The sequence below is a fragment of the Podarcis raffonei genome, chromosome 1 (genome assembly GCF_027172205.1).
Source record: "Podarcis raffonei isolate rPodRaf1 chromosome 1, rPodRaf1.pri, whole genome shotgun sequence".
Taxonomy (NCBI): domain Eukaryota; kingdom Metazoa; phylum Chordata; class Lepidosauria; order Squamata; family Lacertidae; genus Podarcis; species Podarcis raffonei.
In genome coordinates this window covers 82,235,530-82,254,896 of record NC_070602.1, presented here as the reverse complement: position 1 = coordinate 82,254,896, position 19,367 = coordinate 82,235,530, and the positions used below count along the sequence as shown (strand labels likewise).

Genomic DNA, 19,367 nt, shown 5'->3' with positions numbered 1-19,367 from the left:
TTAGTTTTAAAAACTGTATATATCACCTTTCCTCTTTCCTCTCAGGCAAAATTCCCATACTGTGTGCCACAAGAGAACTGGGAGTGTGCTGTGAGAAACAGACAATTAAAGGCTGTACAAGTCAGTGCTCTGGACTTGCTATCTTCCTACTGGGGAGGTCACATCCAGAACACTAACTTGTGTAGAAACCGGGGGGGGGCAGGGGGTGCCATGCTTATTTTGTTCACTCTTAAGAACAAATCTTCTCAGGCACGATAGTCAAGTGATGCTGTTGGAGGCCAACTCCCATCCGCCGCAGCCAGTATGGCCAATGGTAAGGGATGTTGGGAGTATTGGGCATATATGCCATGGAAGCTCATTCAAGCAGTTAAGCTCACCACAGAAAACAGCTCTTAAGCAGACTTGTCTTAACCGGTCCAACGCCAACACACACACACACACTATTTACAGATGTTACAAATAGTCTTCTCTCTATCTCTCTGAGCCCAGAGAGGGGTCTTTGCTTCAAAGTCCTTGCTGTGTTAAAGTCCAAAGCCAAGTCCTTAGTCCAGTTGCTTTCAAAGTTCTACAGTCTTTCAAAAACTGTTAATAATAATAATAAACGTATTTATACCCCACCCTCCCCGGCCAGAGCCAGGCTCAGGGCGGCTAACACCAGTAAAATTACAATGAAAACATAATAAGGGGGAAAAACAATTTAAAATACAGGTTAAAATACAATTTAAAATGTAGCCTCATTTTAAAAGTAGCCCATAGATCAAAACCATACGGGGAGGGAAACATAAAGATCAGACTGAGTCCAAACCAAAGGCCAGGCGGAACAGCTCTGTCTTGCAGGCCCTGCAGAAAGATGTCAAGTCCCGCAGGGCCCTGGTCTCTTGTGACGGAGCATTCCACCAAGTCGGGGCCAGTACTAAAAAGGCCCTGGCCCTAGTTGAGACCAGTTCCAATTTTGCTTCTTCAAACTGCTTCTCACTGTCTCAGGCAAATTCTCCTACTGTCTCACAAAACAAATGCCGTAAACTGGACCCAGCCTGATATGCTTCTTTTATTCGGCTACTGAGCTTTGGTAAGTGAACTTGAATTGTGCGTCCTGAGACAGATAGCCCAAAAGAATAACCAGGAACTTCTTTTTGCTGTTGCTCACGCTGTCACGGATTTGGGACTAGGATCCCACTGTTTTCAATGCAGGCAGCATCTTGTCAGAATGATTTCCCATTTTCCAATGTTGTCTCCGGAGGGGAATATTATTCAGCTTTCCCCTCCCCCTCTCCTTCCTTCCCCTTTGACTGATGTTGCGAAGGTCTGACACAGCAGGGGCACTATCTGTAGAGCTGGAACACCACTCAGAGGAAATGCAGCAATTGCAGATTCATTATTTAATGCTCAGATCTCTTCCATCTAGGCACTCGCTAGAATCCAATTTGTAATTGATGAGCTGGAAAGCCCCACCTTTCTCTGACTGCATCACCGGGTGTTGGGTAGGGGTGGGGGTGGGGAAAGAGATCTTATAAAAAGGGGTCCCAGCGTCTCAAGCATGCCCAGAGTAGCAGGAGGCAACAGCAGGAGGGAGCCAGCAAAACTTCTTCCTTCCAAAAAGCTTCTGAATGTTCTCCCTGCACAGATTACACCTCCGTGTCTACCACTCATAGACCCATCACAACACCCTTGACATTCCAGTCCGGTCTGCAGAACATCTTGGATTTGCTCCTCGGCGCCCAGGCTTTCCTTCGGCATGAACTGTGTGGCAAACTTCTTCACCTATGAAACCACCAAATCGGTGGTGGTAAAAAGTTGGACCATCGGCGTGATCAACCGGGCCGTCCAGCTGCTGATCATTTCCTACTTCATTGGGTGAGGGATGGCATGTGAATGGGGGAAATATATTCTCACTTGGGGGAGGGAGGGTGGCTGTAGGAGAAACAAGGTAAGGGCTTACACCCCACAAATCATCATCGCTCAAGAGGTGACAACTTTTTACACAAAGGTGTTGGTAGAGGACAGGAGAACAAGGAAGGTGTTGGGGAAGTAACCGAGAACAGCTTATTTTTGATGGGTGTGAGAAGCCAGGTAGATAAGGCTGCTAAGTCAGGGCTTTTTTTCAGCTGGAACTCACCAAAACGCAGTTCCAGCACCTCTCAGGTGGGTACCATTGCCACTGTAAGAGAACAAGGAAGGTGTTCATGGTGAGTTCTGGTATTTCTTTTTCTAGAAAAATAGCACTGTGCCAAGTGAATGGTTCTAAATGTAACTTGTTCCTGTAAGGGAGACTTGAAATACATAGAGATTTTCACTTGGATTCTCCAAACTTGCAAAGATCTCTAAGGAAATAATAACTCACATAGGCATGCCTGTCAGCTCTGGAAAAGGAACATGCAGTTGCAGGTGGCAGGAAAGCTTATGGTCCCACGAGGCTGCAGACAGTGTTGTCTCTGGCTTGTGGGGTTTGGGTAGCGGATAGAAAATGATTACCATCTCTCACAAGTCTGGAGTTGAGGAGCTGTTTGGAGAGCCAGGAGACTTGGATTCAGGGCCACAGCAAATTTTATTTGTGAAAACCCTTGTTTTATCATCCTAAGGGGATGTTGTACAAATTCATGGGCTTCTGCCCTCAGATAGCCCCAAGGGAATCATAGACAAAAAGGAGCTGCTTTTTAACTAAAGAAGTGCTTCACATTATTTGCCTATTGTGGCATGTGTTTACCTGAGACCAAGCAGCTGAATTCATGTTGTCCCTTCAGAGACTTTGTTTGGACGTGTGATTATGTAGGCAAGCTTGTCCACACATACTGTATAGTCATTTCTTCCAGCAAAGGAAGGATTCTGATAACTCTTTGCACTATGTTGTGCCATTGCAAACTTGCCACCTGAGCCAGAGCATCCAGCCTCACAGAGAGGCTGACTTTACCACATGCCATGATAAAATTTGCTTTACCAGAGGGCAAGAGGCTCCTGGTAGTTGTTTGAATTCATTCTACTCTATGGGTTGGGTGTTCATTTGAATGTGAGCAAAGAAGAGAGACATGTGCACGTTTGAACAGACAGAGATGGGGGAGCTGTGTGTCTTTCCTGGAAAAGTAAATCTATCAGTGTGCTGAATGTGGGAGATCTGTATGAATAACTGAAGCAAGGATGTGATTCATAGGTTAGTGGCAGACAGCGCATGATTTGACTGCAGAAAGCCCCCTGTTCCATCTCTCCACATCTTCAGGGAAAAGGATTAGGGAGCAGGTGATGTGAAAGAGTTCAGCTTGAGACGCTGGAGAGCCACTGTCAGTCAGAGTGGGCAATGCTGGGCTTGATAGCCAAAAGGTCTGACCTGGTAGAAGGCATTTTCCCACATTTCTCAGGGGAGCTGGGACAGTTTGGGAAGGAGGCGATTAACAGTTCACTTAACTGCTTTGGGATGGGTTCTGTGTTCTGTTTTTCCTGAGACTGTTTATAGCGGAGTAGTCTCACTGACATCTTAAAGTTGTTTCTGGGAGAAAAATATATATTGGGGGGTGGGGTAAAGGAGGGAAGCCTTTTGGGGGATGACTACATGGGATGGTAACTCTATAAGAAGGTACATTAGTGGATTGTGAGCAGGCTGACCAACTTTATAAACTACTTCGGCAGGAAGGGGTGTGTGTGTGTGTGTGTGTGTGAGAGAGAGAGAGAGAGAGAGAGAGATTGTGCACATGGAGATCATAGCTACAGGAGACAACTACTATATAGGGGTAGAGGTTATGAGTACAGTGGTACCTTGGGTTACATACGCTTCAGGTTACATACGCTTCAGGTTACAGACTCCGCTAACCCAGAAATAGTGCTTCAGGTTAAAAACTTTGCTTCAGGATGAGAACAGAAATCGTGCTCCGGCGGCACGGCAGCAGCAGGAGGCCCCATTAGCTAAAGTGGTGCTTCAGGTTAAGAACAGTTTCAGGTTAAGAACAGACCTCCGGAACGAATTACCGTAAGTACTTAACCCGAGGTACCACTGTAGTTGAAAATTACGGAAGCCAACAGCTACCTAGGGAACAGTGACTGTGAAGGCCATCTGGTGGCAAAAAAAAAGAAGTAATATGGAAACAGCTTTTGCTGCACACAGAGAGATGTAGGGGGGGATCACTGCTGGGTATCCTTATTGATTACAGTTAAATAGGTCCATGATATGGTTTTGCCTTACATGCGAAAGAATGTTAATGTTTCCTAATGGCCCGTGAAGGTCTCTTTATGGGAGATAATTGTTAGGAGATGGTTTCTTCTAGTTAACAGAGAGCTTTCTGGAATGAGTAGAACGGGAAAGCCAGCGGAATGAGGGGAAGACGATAAATCCTCAGTTTCCCCCAGCAAGGGGTGGGGACTGATGTGAGATGTGTGCCTGTGTATGCTATAACAGAATAAGCACTTTTGAAACTGATATTGTTGTGAAAAGGCAGCACCTATACTTTGGAGCTTCCCGCCAATTCACATCAGGCAGGCACCTTCACTGTATTTTTTCTGTAAGCAAGCTAATCCAAACAAGTAGATGTCAATATGTTTTAATCTCTTTTTAGCTTACTCCTGATTCTAATTGGTTTTTTAATGTTTTTAACTACTTTTTAACTATTTTTTACTGAGAATGAGCATATATTGTCAACCCCTTAGTTTCGTTACAATCAAGCAGTACATAATGTTTTTGTAAAATAAATATTTGCAGGTAAGAGGGCAGGATTCAGCTAACAACAAAAACAAAACACCACTGCTGTGAGTCAAGCAATGAAATGGAGGGCCTTGAATCTGGAGCTTTGGAGTTCAAGACTTCTAGTCTGGCCCCACATAGGTCCCTGACTGCAGGCCTCAGTCCCTGATCTGTTAAATGGAATGATGGGTTGCTTGTGAGGGTAAACTCTACAAAGTCTGCAAAGCAGATTAGTGTTGTCTAATTACCAGGAAGTCCCATGGAGATACGGTAAGTGGGACTATCCCTGTATAAACAGTGTTGGGAAGAGGCTATAAAAGTACAATATGAAATAATAATTATGAGCTTTATTCTGGGTTGTGAAAGGGATGGTGAGAGAGGGCAGCTATATTAGCAAGTGTCCTGGTTATATGCAGAGGTGGTAGTAATATATGGGCTTTGCAACAGTGGACACATCCAGATGAGCATTGAACCTGAATTGTTTGTAGGACAATTAGGTGATGTCTGTTCATTGGGTATTCACTTTGATTTGTTTATCAGGACCTTAAGACAACCATTGCATCAAGAGCATTTTCCCGATCACTTTCCTTATCTCAAAAAGTCCAATCTTTGGGGGTTGGGAGTGGATTTGTCATGCAGGACACCAAATTTAATTGCACAACCTGAATTTGCTGGTGTATGATGGAATCCCACCTGAAAATAGATAGCCTGCAAGCGCTCAGTGCCAGAAGATTGGTGGGAGTTCATTTGCTTGATGAGGCACAGACTTGTTTCCTGGGCATCCTTCCAGAGGAATATGAACGGAGGGGCTGATGGCAGGAAATAGGTGGAGGCCAAGCCCCCCCCCTACCCTCTGCCATCTCAGCTTGAGTGCTTGGACTGAATTGTTCCCCACCCCAACCCTGATGTTGTTAACCAGAGTTCCATTAGCATGGATAGCCGCTTGGGCCTTGCCCATTACTTTCTCTCTCCCCTATGCATACTCCCCTCTTCCGGGGGCAACACAATTTCTTATCCGCTACTGCATTGCTGGGGGAAACTCGGCTGTAAATCCTGTCTTCCCTCTCCATTCCCAGGGGTCTAACAGACTAAAGAACATTGTTCTTCTTGAAACAATTATTTAGCAGTGCAATAAATGCACAGGCTCTAATCCAGTATTAGTTCCCTATGACTAAGGCTGCAGTCCTAAGCACATTTACTAGGGAGTAAAAACCGTCAAAACATAGTTACAGGTAGGGAGCCGTGTTGGTCTGCCGTAGTCAAAACAAAATAAAAAATTCCTTCCAGTAGCACCTTAGAGACCAACTAAGTTTGTTATTGGTATGAGCTTTCGTGTGCATGCACACGTCTTCAGATACCTGAAGAATCTGAAGTATCTGAAGAAGTGTGCATGCACACAAAAGCTCATACCAATAACAAAGTTGGTCTTTAAGGTGCTACTGGAATGAATTTTTAAATTTTGTTTTGTCAAAGCATAGTGCAACTTACCGTATTTTTCTGTGTATAACACGCTCCCATGTATAAGACGTCCCCTATTTTGGGGGACCCAAAATTAAGAAAATAGGCGGAGATTGCCCGGAGTTGTTGAGCTTATTTGAGGGGGGATTGCCCAGGGCCGTTCAGCTTTTGTGGGGAGATTGCCGAAATTCCCTTGCCCACCTGAGCAAAGCTTCCTATTGCAGAGGATGCAAAAGCCACCAAACATCTGACCGCAAGCCGCCAGCCGCTGCCTATCGCCTGCCCAACTGAATTGTCGCTGCAGCAGCCAATTTTTAAAAGCCCTTGCCGCAGCCAACAATCACACGCAATACCACCGCAGACAATCTCTAGCTCCCGGCGGCAACCAATCCCCGATCACCCCTCTGCACTACCCATGTATAAGACGAGCCCAATTTTTCAACATTACTTTAACGTAATAAATAATAATAATAATAATAATAATAATAATAATAATAATAATAATTTATTTATACCCCGCCCTCCCTGGCCAGAACAGGGCTCAGGGCGGCTAACACCAATAAAACTACAATAAAACATTAAAGAAAAAACAGTTAATTAAAATACGGGTTAAAATACAATTTAAAATGTAGCTTCATTTTAGTAGTAGCCCATAAATCAAAACCATAAGGGGAGGGAAACATAAGGGTCAGACTGAGTCCAAACCAAAGGCCAGGTAGAACAGCTCCATCTTGCAGGCCCTGCTGAAAGATGTCAAATCCCGCAGGGACCTGGTCTCTTGTGACAGAGCGTTCCACCAAGTTGGGGCCAGTACTGAAAAGGCCCTGTCCCTAGTTGAAACCAATCTAACCTCCTTGAGGCTCGGGACCTCCAAAGTGTTGTTATTCGTGGACCTTAAGGTCCTCCGCGGGGCATACCAAGAGAGGTGGCCCTGTGGGTATGAGGGTCCTAGGCTACATAGGGCTTTAAAGGTCAAAATCAGCATCTTAAACCTGACCCTGTACTCCACTGAGAGCCAGTGTAACTGGTAAAGCACTGGATGAATGTGATCCCATGGCAAGGACCCCGTAGGGAGCCTCACTGTGGCATTCTGCACCCACTGGAGTTTCTGGGTCAGCTTCAAGGGCAGCCCCGCGTAGAGCAAGTTACAATAATCAAGCCTGGAGGTGACCGTCACATGGATAACTGTGGCCAGATCAGGGCGAGAAAGGTAAGGGACCAACGGCTTGATACGGCGGAGATGGGAAAATGCCAGCTTTGCCGTGGCTGAAACCTGCGCCTCGATGGAAAGGGAGGCGTCAAAGGTTACATCCAAGCTCTTGATAGAAGGTGCTGGCACTAATTGAGCTTCCGCAAAAGATGGGAGTTGGCCCCCCAGCCCCATGTCGTCCCGACCCAGCCAGAGGACCTCTGTCTTCAAAGGATTTAACTTCAACGCAGCCATCCGTAAAAAATCCTCATCTTATAGACAGAAAAGTATGTTACTTCTGCATAAATATGCATAAGATTGGGCCATCCATCTTATTGAATGCAATGTGACCTCAGTCACAAGTTGTTTCTTATAGTAGTTTCAATGGGACCCATGCTACAATGCTATGGAGACTTCCTTGGGAGTAAGCCCCCTTGAACTTACTAGGATTTACTTCCAATAATCATGCTTTGGAATGGGCTATTAGTCACCACACACTGTAGCTAGATCAGGACTACAGTGTTTTACCCATCTGATGTGTGGGGTCCTCAAGGTAGTCCACATTTCACATACTTAAACTGCAGTATATTGTCACTGGTAAAAATTCCCCGCACCTGCGCACACGCAGTGCAATTGTGGGACTTGTTGCATAGCACTTGAAATCTCTCAACCGGCAAGCGAAATAACCATCCTGTTTCATTTCTGTGTGATGCTATGAGCATGGATGATTTGCAGTGGTGTTTCCCAGAGAGTTGTGGGTAGTCTGAAAGATAAATTGCTGCTTGCGATGAGATTCTCACCACACTTTCACAGCTAGAAATGGGTTTGGGAGGGTTTTGTATTGTATTGCAAAGTTCATTGTTCTTGACACTTTGATTTGCCTGATCTACTTCCTGGCACCACCTTCTTTGAGGCTTCTCACTACACCTGTAGCTGGCCTGGCCTTTTAAACTTATCCACATTGTTCAGCTTATCCACATTGTTTTGCCTTATGAACCGGAAAGCTCAAGAGCATTGCTTCCTTACTGGAAGAAGAACACATCAGCAACACAAATTCAAAAGTGATGCTGCCTTTGGCTAATCTTTGCCTAATTAATGTACAGAACAGATACACCCTTGGCCACAAGAATAAAGTGCAGTGTGGTAGCAGTCTCACTTAGCGCTGTCTCAGAATACTGTTGCATCCCATGCAAAATAAAAGGTTAAGCATATCACTAGCCTACTTGGGATGTTTAGCAATAGGTAATTGCTGTCTTGCTATCCAAAAATAATAAATAGAATGTATGTTTATTTATTTATTTGTTTGTTTATTTATTGCATTTAAATCTCAGCTTTCCTCCAAGGAACTTAAGAGTGGTATACATGGTTCTCTACCTTCACATTTTCTCCTCACAACAATCCTGTGGGGTAGGTTAGGCCGAAAGATAACAACTGGCCCAAGGTCACTCAGTGAACTTCCTGACTGTGTAGGGATTTGAACCCTGGTCTTCCAGGTCCTATTCCAACACTCTAACCAGTAGGTTATATATCTTACCTCTGTGGAAGGAGTATGTGCACATCTGGCTATGTGTAGTTCTTCATCAGCCCCTAGGATCAGCAGCGCAGTGGAAGGGGAACTCAGGGGAGCACAGTTCCACGATATTTATTCTGAGTAGTGTGAGGGCTATCAGGTGCCAGAGTAATTGACAGATTTTCCTTATTTTGGCAAGTGACTGAGATGACAGTGAGGTTTTCCAGTTTGCTTGTGGCAGAATAACAGAAGTCAGAGAATGAGGGAAATAAGCAAAGAACAGATACTCCTTTCCTTTTCTCTGAAGGATGCCAACTTCATGCTAGTGGTTTGAACTTCTTTGCAATAATGTTTGCATTTCTTTTCTTTCACCCCTGGTTAAAGCATATCTCTTCTGCCAGGCATCTGACAGCTGGTTGATGACCTATTCAGGGTGTTTTTTTCCAGCTGGAACCAGTGATTATTTTTCGGGGGGGACGCATACCCCTAAACATTTTGTGAATCTAATTTTGACCTCATTGAGGGGCAGTATTTCAATATGAGTAGGAAAATGAGAGTATCCACAAACATTTTTAAAGAAGAAAAGCAGTGACTGGAACTCACCGGAACTCAGTTCCGGCACCTGTCAGGTGAGTGCCATCGCCATTATAAGAGAACAAGGGAGGAGTTCATTGTGAGTTCCAGCACCTCTTTTTCTAGAAAAATAGCACTGGACCTATTGGATTAAACGTTCTTCTGCTGAGTTTGTGTGTGCCTACATTTTTGGGCTCCACTTGAGGGTTTGGTTGTGAACCTCCTGCAGGTATTGCTGTGTGAGCCATCACAACGAGCTCCCGCACTTCAGCTTTTAGCTGCCTGTGATGCCTTATTAGATTCTGCACAGATCGAAAGGATACATGATACTCCTGTACAAACCACAATTAGTTGCAGGGTCTATGCAGGCTCTCAAGTTAACACATGTAGATTGGGGATGCTGCATGTCACAGCAATTCTTTACTCACTTAGCATGGAAGGCCTTTAAAAGAGGATTCGACATATTCATGGAGGATAAGGCTGTCCGTGCGTAGCAGCCGTGTTGTTGGCTGTGCACTTCCTCCACCATCGGAGACAGCATTTCTCTGGATACCAAGTGGGGAGAGTGCTGTTTTCATTCTGGTCCTGCTTTGGGGAGCTTCCCATGGGCATCTGGTTGGTCTCTGAGAAAACAGGATGCAGGACAAGATGTGCCTTTGACCTGACCCAGAAGGGTGTCTCTTCTTACCGTCTTATATTCTTACATAGGAAATGTGGATTGAAAAGGCTCTTGTGTCACACGATGCAGGTACTGCTAACCCCCCCTTCGCAGGGTTTCATTTGGCTCACAGCCTAGCGAAGCATTTGTAGTCTGTGTAATGGACATGCTGCTCAAAGCTGGCGCATGGAGTCTAGGAATTGGCATGACATTGATTGTACCACAAAGCATGAAATATGTTCGTGGTCATGGATTCCATTAGCTTCTGAGGAACCTTCAGGAACTTCCATTTTACTAAGAGGTAGGTTTATAACTCTCGATTGTGGGGGAAACTCCATGCTTATGTTCTAAATTAGGGCAAGAAAAAAGAAAAGGAGGGCTGAGTAAGTATTTGGGGAGGGGGACTTCTCAGATCCAGCTACTGAACTTTTCCCTATGCAAACAGATCAATCCCATCCCAAGGAAAGGGGATCAAATCATCCCCCCCCCTAAATATTTAAATCAGGAGACCCCCCAAATGGAGAGTTTAAGTAGGTAGACACTTGAAAGCAATATGCTCTTGTTAGCCCTCATTCCACACCTTGTTGGCATCCATCTGTCTCGGGAGACAATGGAGGAGTGTGCCTTTGGGGGTAACTGCTGGAAGGTTGCAACTCCTGCTGTGGCTGTGGAGAACAATGTGGGAGAGACATGTTTTGTTGCAGCTGAGGCAGATGAAGGTGTCTGTTTGGTTGTGCTGCTGCAGATGCACCGTGGCATGAATCAGGAGACCACCACCTCCAAACAGAGAGTTTAGGTACGCACGCACTTGAAAGCACTATGCTCATGTTAGCCATCATCCTACAGCAGTAGGAGGATATCCCATCACCACCTAATGGAGACAGGATGCATTGCCATAGAAGGGATAGACATTGGCTTCATTCGCTGGATGGGTGTGGTATGGTTCAGATGCCAGGGTGAGGGAAAGTACATGGTCTTCCTAAAATGAAAGATTATTATTGCAGGGTGATGGTATATACCCAGCTTTTACCAATCTGCCCCCCCCCCAATGTTTTGGACTACAACTCCCATGAGCTCTAGCAAGCATAGGCTGATGGTAGTTGTAGCCCAGAACTTTGGATGGGGGCCAGGCTGGTATAACCCATCCAGTGTCTGACTCTCTCTTGCCTGCTGCCTCACTGGAGTGATGTGCTGGGGTTGTTCTTAGCCTCCCTAGTTTGTAACTACCAAGTAGTCAATACAAAATGGTGTTGACCCAGCAGAGAAGTTGTTGTCACCATTTCTGAGCCTCATGCTGGCAAAGTCCATTCCACACAGCACTTGCAAATATCAGCATCCTTGCTGGAGGGACAGGGCATTTTCCCCAGTGACAAAACTGGGGTGGTCTGAGTGCTAGGGAAATGCGACATCCCTTCAATAAAAGCTCTTCCTCAAGAGGAGGGGACTGGATCCTGTGCGTATGTTGCCTACAACAGCAAAACTCCAGTCTTTGGCAAAGGCAGTAGGAAAGGAGTGATGTAAGATAGGATAAACCCTTCTACTTCTTCTGAGTTGATCAAACAGAGGGAAATAAATGGACCATTTAACTGAACTGCCAGCTTCATTTCAAAATGACCGTGTGCTTAATGTTGTTAGCATTTTACCAAGTTCTAAGTGGGTATGGAAGGGGGGAAATATCTAATTTAATTTGATCTATTAGTGGCTTCCAACCTTGAATGTTGGCATCTGATACTTCATGAGGTTTGTTTTTTTTGTTCTCCTTTGTGATGTTCAAAGGCTGTCATTCTGGTATGGATGGGATGGCATCAGCTGTGCCTGGCTCACATGGTCTTCTTGAGCAAGGGAAGGGATGAACAAGGAAGTGATGTCTCATAGCGGAGGCCATTTTTTAATCTCTAGGCAACCAAAGAGGGATCCAGCAGGGAGACTGAATCCCTCAGACTGGAAATTAGCTGCAAACATTTAGCCGGGAAGATAATTGGCAATTGGAACAGTTTGCCAATGGATGTGCTTGATTCAGCGCTAGGTGTCTGATATCCTATAAAAGGTACAGACACTATCTAAGAATTACTGGAGGGATAATATATGCACCCTGCTGTATGCCGGAAATCAGACTGATGATAGAAAGGCCCTTTACAATCTGTGATTCACTGAAATCCAAATTAGACAAACTGCATTACAGATTGCATTCTTAAGCACATGCTCTTTTTGGGGAGCAGGCTTAATTGAAATCAGTGGGATGTGCTGCTGAGTAAATGGTGTTCAGGTGAAAATTTTCCATTTGGCCAGTGCTGATATGCTTCCTGGCCTCCTTCTTGGTAAAGTCACCGTTGTCAGAGCCATCAGCTGCATACATGGATGGCGTTTCTATCTATCGCTGTGATAAATCAATATAAATCTGAGCGCTAGAGGGCAGCACCCAACAAAAAATGAGATGCGAAGTAAAAATTGCCTTACAATTTGGTTTGGACAAAAACATTCTTTTAAACGCCCTCCTACAGGGCTTATCGTCATTTATTGCCTAGCAGGGAGGCCTGTTGTGGGAAACAGCATTTTTTTTGGAAGCAATAACTGGGAGGGATCTGCTATTATGGGGCAGGGGGCTAATGGTATAGATAGGACAACGTCTGAACTGGAAAATAGTATGTTTATGGTTCAAACTTCATTTTAAAAGGACCTGAAAGCCTCACACCATCACTTCCTTTGCTTGCCAGAGCAAGCAGAAGCTGTCAATTACCCTTGCGCTCCAGCAGATCACCTCATCACTCCTTCTCTGAAGAAAGCCCCCAACCCACCAATTCTCATAACAAGGCAACCAGAAGAGGCTTTTGAAATGCCAAACAAATTCATAACATCTGTACTGACTGCAATAGAAATGGATTACGCCCACAGGGAGGGAGCTGGAGACCCCAAAATGAGATAACTGGCTGGCAACAGCTGAGAGAATGTGGAAGTTGTGACCTCGCTACTACAGGGCTATGCAGAAGCATGAGGAGAAGCTACTTGGCCCCAAGATCTAGTAGTCATAGGGAGCTATTCCGTTAACAATGCTAATGCTTAGGACACCAAAACAGGGGTAAGCAGTGTGCTGGACTCCAGCTCCCATTATCTCTGACCATCGGCCATCCTGATGGCAGCTGGAGCCCAACAACAGTGGGAGCACACTAAGTTAGCTAACCCTGCAGTAAAAGATCAGGGTGGTTTTTGCTCATGTAAATTAGTCCACCATTATTTTCTGTGTCTTGTCATTAGGGCCCTAGAGGACTTGCTAACTGGTTTATTTCCCCACCCCCACCCCCGTTCTGCAGGTGGGTGTTCTTGCACGAGAAGGCCTACCAAATAAGAGACACCTCCATTGAGTCCTCTGTGGTGACCAAGGTGAAAGGCTTTGGCAAGTACAGTAACCAAGTCATGGACACAGCTGATTATGTTACGCCTCCACAGGTAAGCCTTCACGAAGTTCTCAGGGAGGGAGTTGGGTTGAAAGGGTATGGAGCTCTCCTGAGGCTGAAAGATGGGTAGGCCGTTTGGTTTGTTGATATCTGGATAAATCAATCATTTTTATTTTTGTCGTCATCATTTCAATTTAATAGTCCCTTGCTATGTAAGGAGTCTCTAAGTTACTTGAGGGCATAAAGTATAATATAAAATCAGAAAAAAGCAATACAAGCTATACAATAACCCGTAGCACAGACCCAATAAAGCAGCAGCAAACCCTTCAGCAGCAAAGTATGGCTTCAGCAATAACTTGGGGCAGGGGGCGGTTATGTGGCTCCCCTCTCAGAAAAAATATTCCCTGGTATAGTTTGTGCATGACTGCGCATCACTTTCTGTAAGAAAGATTACTATATACCTGATTACTAGCAAGGGAATGCATATGCTGACTGATTCCATGGAATAACATTGTTTGTGAAGTGATAAGAATGTTCTAGAACCATGGTTCCCAACATGGGGCACACGCCCCATAGGGGGGCAATTTGATTTTTAAGGGGGGGCAATTTGAGAATGAGTCATTAACAGTGAATGGCCTTTTAGGCTTCCTCCATGTGAATATGAGTTTACTTTTTGAATAATAATAATTATATGTCATGGGGGGGTTGCTCAGGATTTTAGAGATGCTTAGGTGGGGCATGGGCAAAAAAAGGTTGGGAACCACTGTTCTAGAATGACCCATTCAGCATGGCCAGCCTGCCCATGAGGCTGGTTGAAGTAGCTGCCTCAGGTGGTGGAAGTTGAAAAGACAGTGCCCCCATGGGTGCCCCCGGCCGTGCCACTAGTGGAGAAGTGGCACTGGCACTGGCACTGGCATCGCTTCTCCACCAGTGGCTGTCCTTCAGCTTCCCAGATATGGACAGCATGGCGACACATTCCCATTTCATCTCAGGAGGCAAAACAGGATGTGCTGCTCCTGCCATTCAGTCATACGAATCACCCCCTGATGTTGCAGCCATCAAGTGATAAATGTGCAGGCATGAACCAGATATACATACGTAATATTTTAATGGTGCAAATGAGCCATTTGTGTTTGCACACAAACAGTAAATGGAAAAGGATCAGGGCCTATGGTGTCTGTATTTTAAAAGAACAAACATGGCTGCACAATTTCAGGTGCTCAGTTGTGAGTATTTCCTGCCCTGGGGAATCACACCTGAGTGCAAACCTTGTTCAAAGCACTTCTAAATGCCTTCTTGGAAAATAAGGGTCTTAATGATTTCATGCTTGCTCACTTGCCACGGCAAACGGTGCCATAAAGGAAGATTGTTGGTAGCAATACAGTACAGGTGAAGGTGTGAAGAGCCTTTCTTGTGGATCTAAGGTAGCAAGTAACTGGCATCAGCAGAACTGTAGATAAAAGTTTATTGGAGTCTTGAGTCGGAATATTCTATGGATATGCGTTCAGATTTCATTGTACCTTCAGCATCAAATCTGAGACAGGTCAGTGAGCACAAGCAATTTGTGTTCTAAATATATACACACTGTACTTCTCAGGACCGCAGATAACCCTTCTATGCTGTTCCCCCCCAACCCCATTGGAACTGTAACAGAGTTCTAACGTTGCTTTCATGTTCCCCAACTGAGCAGGAAATTCCCAAAACATGCTCAGGCCCATTAGGAATACAAAGAATGCAGAAGAAGAGTTCCATGAATAGAAAACATTGCGGGTAAGAACATGAGCTGGTCCCACTCCCCACCCCCAAAGATGATAGGAACAACTGCTCCGAATTCTGGAGCTACCAACTTCGTCCCAATTGTTTCTGATTTTTGCTGCATGTTGCAGTGAAACTGATGGATGGGGTGGAATCCAAGAGTAAGGCTTAGTCAAGGATATGGCGTCCTGAGGTCCCTGCCAGCTTTTGCAAGTGGACTGAACCCAGGCAGCTGAATGTGGACCTCTGCCTGGGAGTTGGGGACAACAGGATAGGATTGTCAATTTGTTTGACTTGGTCACCGCAAACTGAGTTTTCATGGGGCTTAATAAAAGAGCGTTCATGTTCATTTATTTGATTTTAAAATCTTTAAACTGCCCTTTGTCCAGACAGATCCTCGGGTGGTGTAGAATAAGAACAATATACTGTTGTGTGCCACCCCAAGATCCAATTGGTGTGAGGTTCCAAGGTTTACCCAAGGTTTGTGCTTCCTTTGGAAAGAGGGACAGCGGAGATTGTGGTGTTGTTATGATATATGGCTTATTTACACATATATACAACCTGAGCCTACGATGGAGGTTTTCACAGCATTAACACTCCAAGAGGGTCTTGTTTATCCCATAGCCACAGCCTTGCATTCACACACAAATCAAACATCACTCTGACTTTCTGGCTTCCCAGCATGCAGCATTTTTCCAGCTTCTAGCTCACACCCTTCAATTCTTCGCTCTCACCTTTGTCTTTCTAACTACCAGCAAGTTTGGTATCTGGCACAGATCCACTTCCTTTGTTCTCTTAATGTCCTCATAACCTAGGCTATCACCTCACCAGGAAGCTAGCCTGACTCTTCTAGGAATTTTAATCCCATCTTATATTACACTTGCTGGACAGGGGATAGAAGAGTTTCAGCATACAGCCTACTCCCCGCCTTCCCACCACCAGCCAACTCATAACAATACAATATAATCAAAACAGAATTCATCATAATAAAGATACACACACCCATTCCCTGTTACACCCCACCCAACTCCCTGCAAATACCACACACTCTTTTTTTAAAAAATAAATTTTATTTTCCAATTTTTTCCAATAGCATTTTGACATAAATACAATCCAGTATTTTTCAACAAATATATGCAAATACCACAGTCTTAAACTGGCATCAAATAAATTGTAAAGCCCAGCTTTTTGGGGACGGGGGGGGGGATTGCCATGTCAAATGGGTCCTGTGCTGGTTTATGGCCTTAAAAGTATGCACCAGCATTTTTGGCAATACATTCATCTTTACTGCTACAATTCTTCCCAACAAGGAAAGTTTCAATCTTGACCAGATTTCTAGATCCTTTTTAATTTCAGACCAACATTTTTCATAATTATCTTTAAACAGATTCAAATTTTTCCCAGTCAAGTTGACCCCCAGGTATTTCACTTTATTAACAACGTTTAGTTCTGTTTCCTTCTGAAACCCATCTATTTCTAAAGGTGTCAAGTTTTTTGCCAAAACCTTAGTTTTTTGTTTGTTTAACTTGAATCCCGCCACCCGACCAAACTCAGAAATTAATTCCAATACTCTTTTTGTGCTGGACACCGGCTCCTGTAATGTCAAAACCAAGTCATCTGCAAAGGCCTTCAGTTTATATTGTTTTCCTCCGACCTGTATTCCTTCCACCTGCTGATCCTTCCTGATCAAATTTAGCAAAACCTCAAGGACAGAAATAAATAGCAAGGGTGATAGGGGGCACCCCTGTCGTGTTCCTTTTTCAATTTTAAACTCTTCTGTCACCACATTGTTTACTATCAATTTAGCCTTTTGTTCTGAATATATTGCATCTATGCCATTTTGGTCTGTTCCAGACCCTACAGATCGTGGACAGAGTGGAATGTTTTGGAAAGTGGCAGAGGGACATTATGAAGTTTGTCTGGCAGGGCAAAAAGCCCCGAATAAAATTTAAAATATTAACAGATGCAAAGGAAAGAGGGGGTTTTGCCCTGCCGGACTTAAGGTTGTATTATGAAGCTGCATCCCTCTGCTGGCTGAAAGATTGGTTTTTGCTAGAAAACACTGATGTCCTAGATCTGGAAGGGTTCAACAATGCTTTTGGGTGGCATGCATATTTGTGGTACGACAAGGTAAAGTCTCATAAGTTGTTTAAAAACCATATTGTAAGGAAATCTCTGTTTTCTGTCTGGACTAAATACAAGGACTTATTTGAAAACAAGACTCCGAGGTGGTTATCACCGATGGAGGCTAAAGCCACAAAAATACTTAATATGGGGGGTGGCTGGGCAAAATACTGTGAAATAATAGAAAGAGTGGGTGACACTTGGAGGTTGCAGAGCTTTGAAAAATTGAAAGGGAAGGTGCGAGACTGGTTTCACTATGCCCAAATTTTAGAGATTTTTAAAAAAGATAAAAAAATTGGTTTCCAGGTGGAAAAATCAAAATTAGAACTAGAATTACTTGAACCTAAGACGAAAGTGCTTTCAAGAATGTACAACTTGCTGCTTAAATGGAATACTCAAGATGAGACAGTCAAATCAGCCATGATAAAATGGGCACAAGATATTGGATACAACATTATGTTTGAGGACTGGGAAAGGTTATGGACCACCGGTATGAAATTTACGGCATGTAGTGCCTTAAAGGAAAATATTATGAAAATGATGTACAGGTGGTACATGACCCCAGTCAAACTTGCAAAGATATACCATTTGTCTGATAATAAATGTTGGAAATGTAAGGAGGCTGAAGGAACTTTTTACCACCTCTGGTGGACATGCCCGAGGGTGAAGGCCTTCTGGGAAATGATTTATAACGAGTTGAAAAAGGTATTTAAGTATACCTTTCAGAAGAAACCAGAGGCCTTCCTCTTGGGCATTGTGGGCCAGAGGATACCTAAGAAAGACAGAACCTTCTTTTTATATGCAACGACTGCAGCAAGAATTCTCATAGCTAAATACTGGAAGGCACAGGAGCTACCCACACTGGAAGAATGGCACACACAACTGATGGACTATATGCAACTAGCCGAAATGACTGGCAGAATCCGAGACCTGGGAGAAGAGGCTGCGGAAGAGGATTGGAAAAAATTTAAGGACTATTTACAAAAACATTATAAGATATATGAATGTTAAAAATTTGCTAAGGTTTGAGGTAAATATGCTTCAGTATTGAAATTCGGAGTTGATAGAAACAAAGTTAATGATTGAGAAAAGTTTTAATCTCAGAGTGAATAATTAGATGAAAATACAAAAACACAGGAAACAAGGTATTAATTTGCTGTTTATATTTATTATAAAGAATGCAGGGATGGAGGAGATGGGGAAGTCCAGTGGATGAGGAAAAAAAAAAAAAAAAAAAAGACTTCGAAAAATGAATTTTTTCTTGTTTAATTTCTTTTTCTTTCTGTAAAACTGCTTTTGTTGTGTTATTGATGATGGATTTAGATTCTGGAAAAAAGCAATAAAAAAATTTATAAAAAAAAAAATTAAAAGTATGCACCAGGACCCATCCGTATTTCTTAATGACCTTTTATGGTCTCCTGAATGGGCAGCTTGCCAACAGGGCTGGAATATGGGACGGTTCGCAGCAGTTGTGTACATGAGAAACAGCACTGGCAATTTAAATAGGCAACAAAAACAGACCGGCAGGATGGGGAGAAAGTCAGACTCTTGTGGTTGGCTGAAGTTAGCTGGAACTGGAACTGGGGTGTTCAGCAGCTGCTACCTACGTGTGGGATGTCTGTTTGCCTCCAGACTGCTTGCCTATTTGAAGTGGGAGGGGGACAAATATTGCAAAGAAAACCAGAACTCAATTGCTTTTGTACACAGGGAGAACTCATCCCAGCAGCACAGCCCCTGAAGCTCTTTACCACTCGGGGAAACAGCAAATGTGTAATCTCCTAGCACACACCTTCCTCAATTAGGTGTGGGAATCAACTGTGCCCCCCCTTTTGCTTAGTGCTAGACCAGGGGTCAGCAAACTTTTTCAGCAGGGGGCTGGTCCATTGTCCCTCAGACCTTGTGGGGGGCCAGACTATATTTTTTTTGGGGGGGGGATGAACAAATTCCTATGCCCCACAAATGACCCAGAGATGCATTTTAAATAAAAGCACACATTCTACTCATGTAAAAACACGCTGATTCCTGGACCATACGCAGGCTGGATT

General features: G+C 44.1%; 1 protein-coding gene across 2 annotated transcripts in view; it reads left to right on the top strand.

Moving 5' to 3' along the window:
* The first annotated feature begins 1,529 nt into the window (after nucleotides 1–1,529).
* P2RX3 (purinergic receptor P2X 3) overlaps nucleotides 1,530–19,367 on the top strand; it is a 31,584-nt gene continuing 13,746 nt past the window's right edge. The window contains exons 1-2 of one of the 2 annotated variants that reach the window (XM_053398528.1): nucleotides 1,530–1,854; nucleotides 13,360–13,495. In XM_053398528.1, the coding sequence (XP_053254503.1) occupies nucleotides 1,736–1,854; nucleotides 13,360–13,495 (255 nt within the window). In that variant the 5' untranslated portion in view covers nucleotides 1,530–1,735. Of the gene's footprint in view, nucleotides 1,855–12,669; nucleotides 13,128–13,359; nucleotides 13,496–19,367 lie in introns of those variants that run through there. The other variant, XM_053398519.1, reaches the window with a different exon arrangement.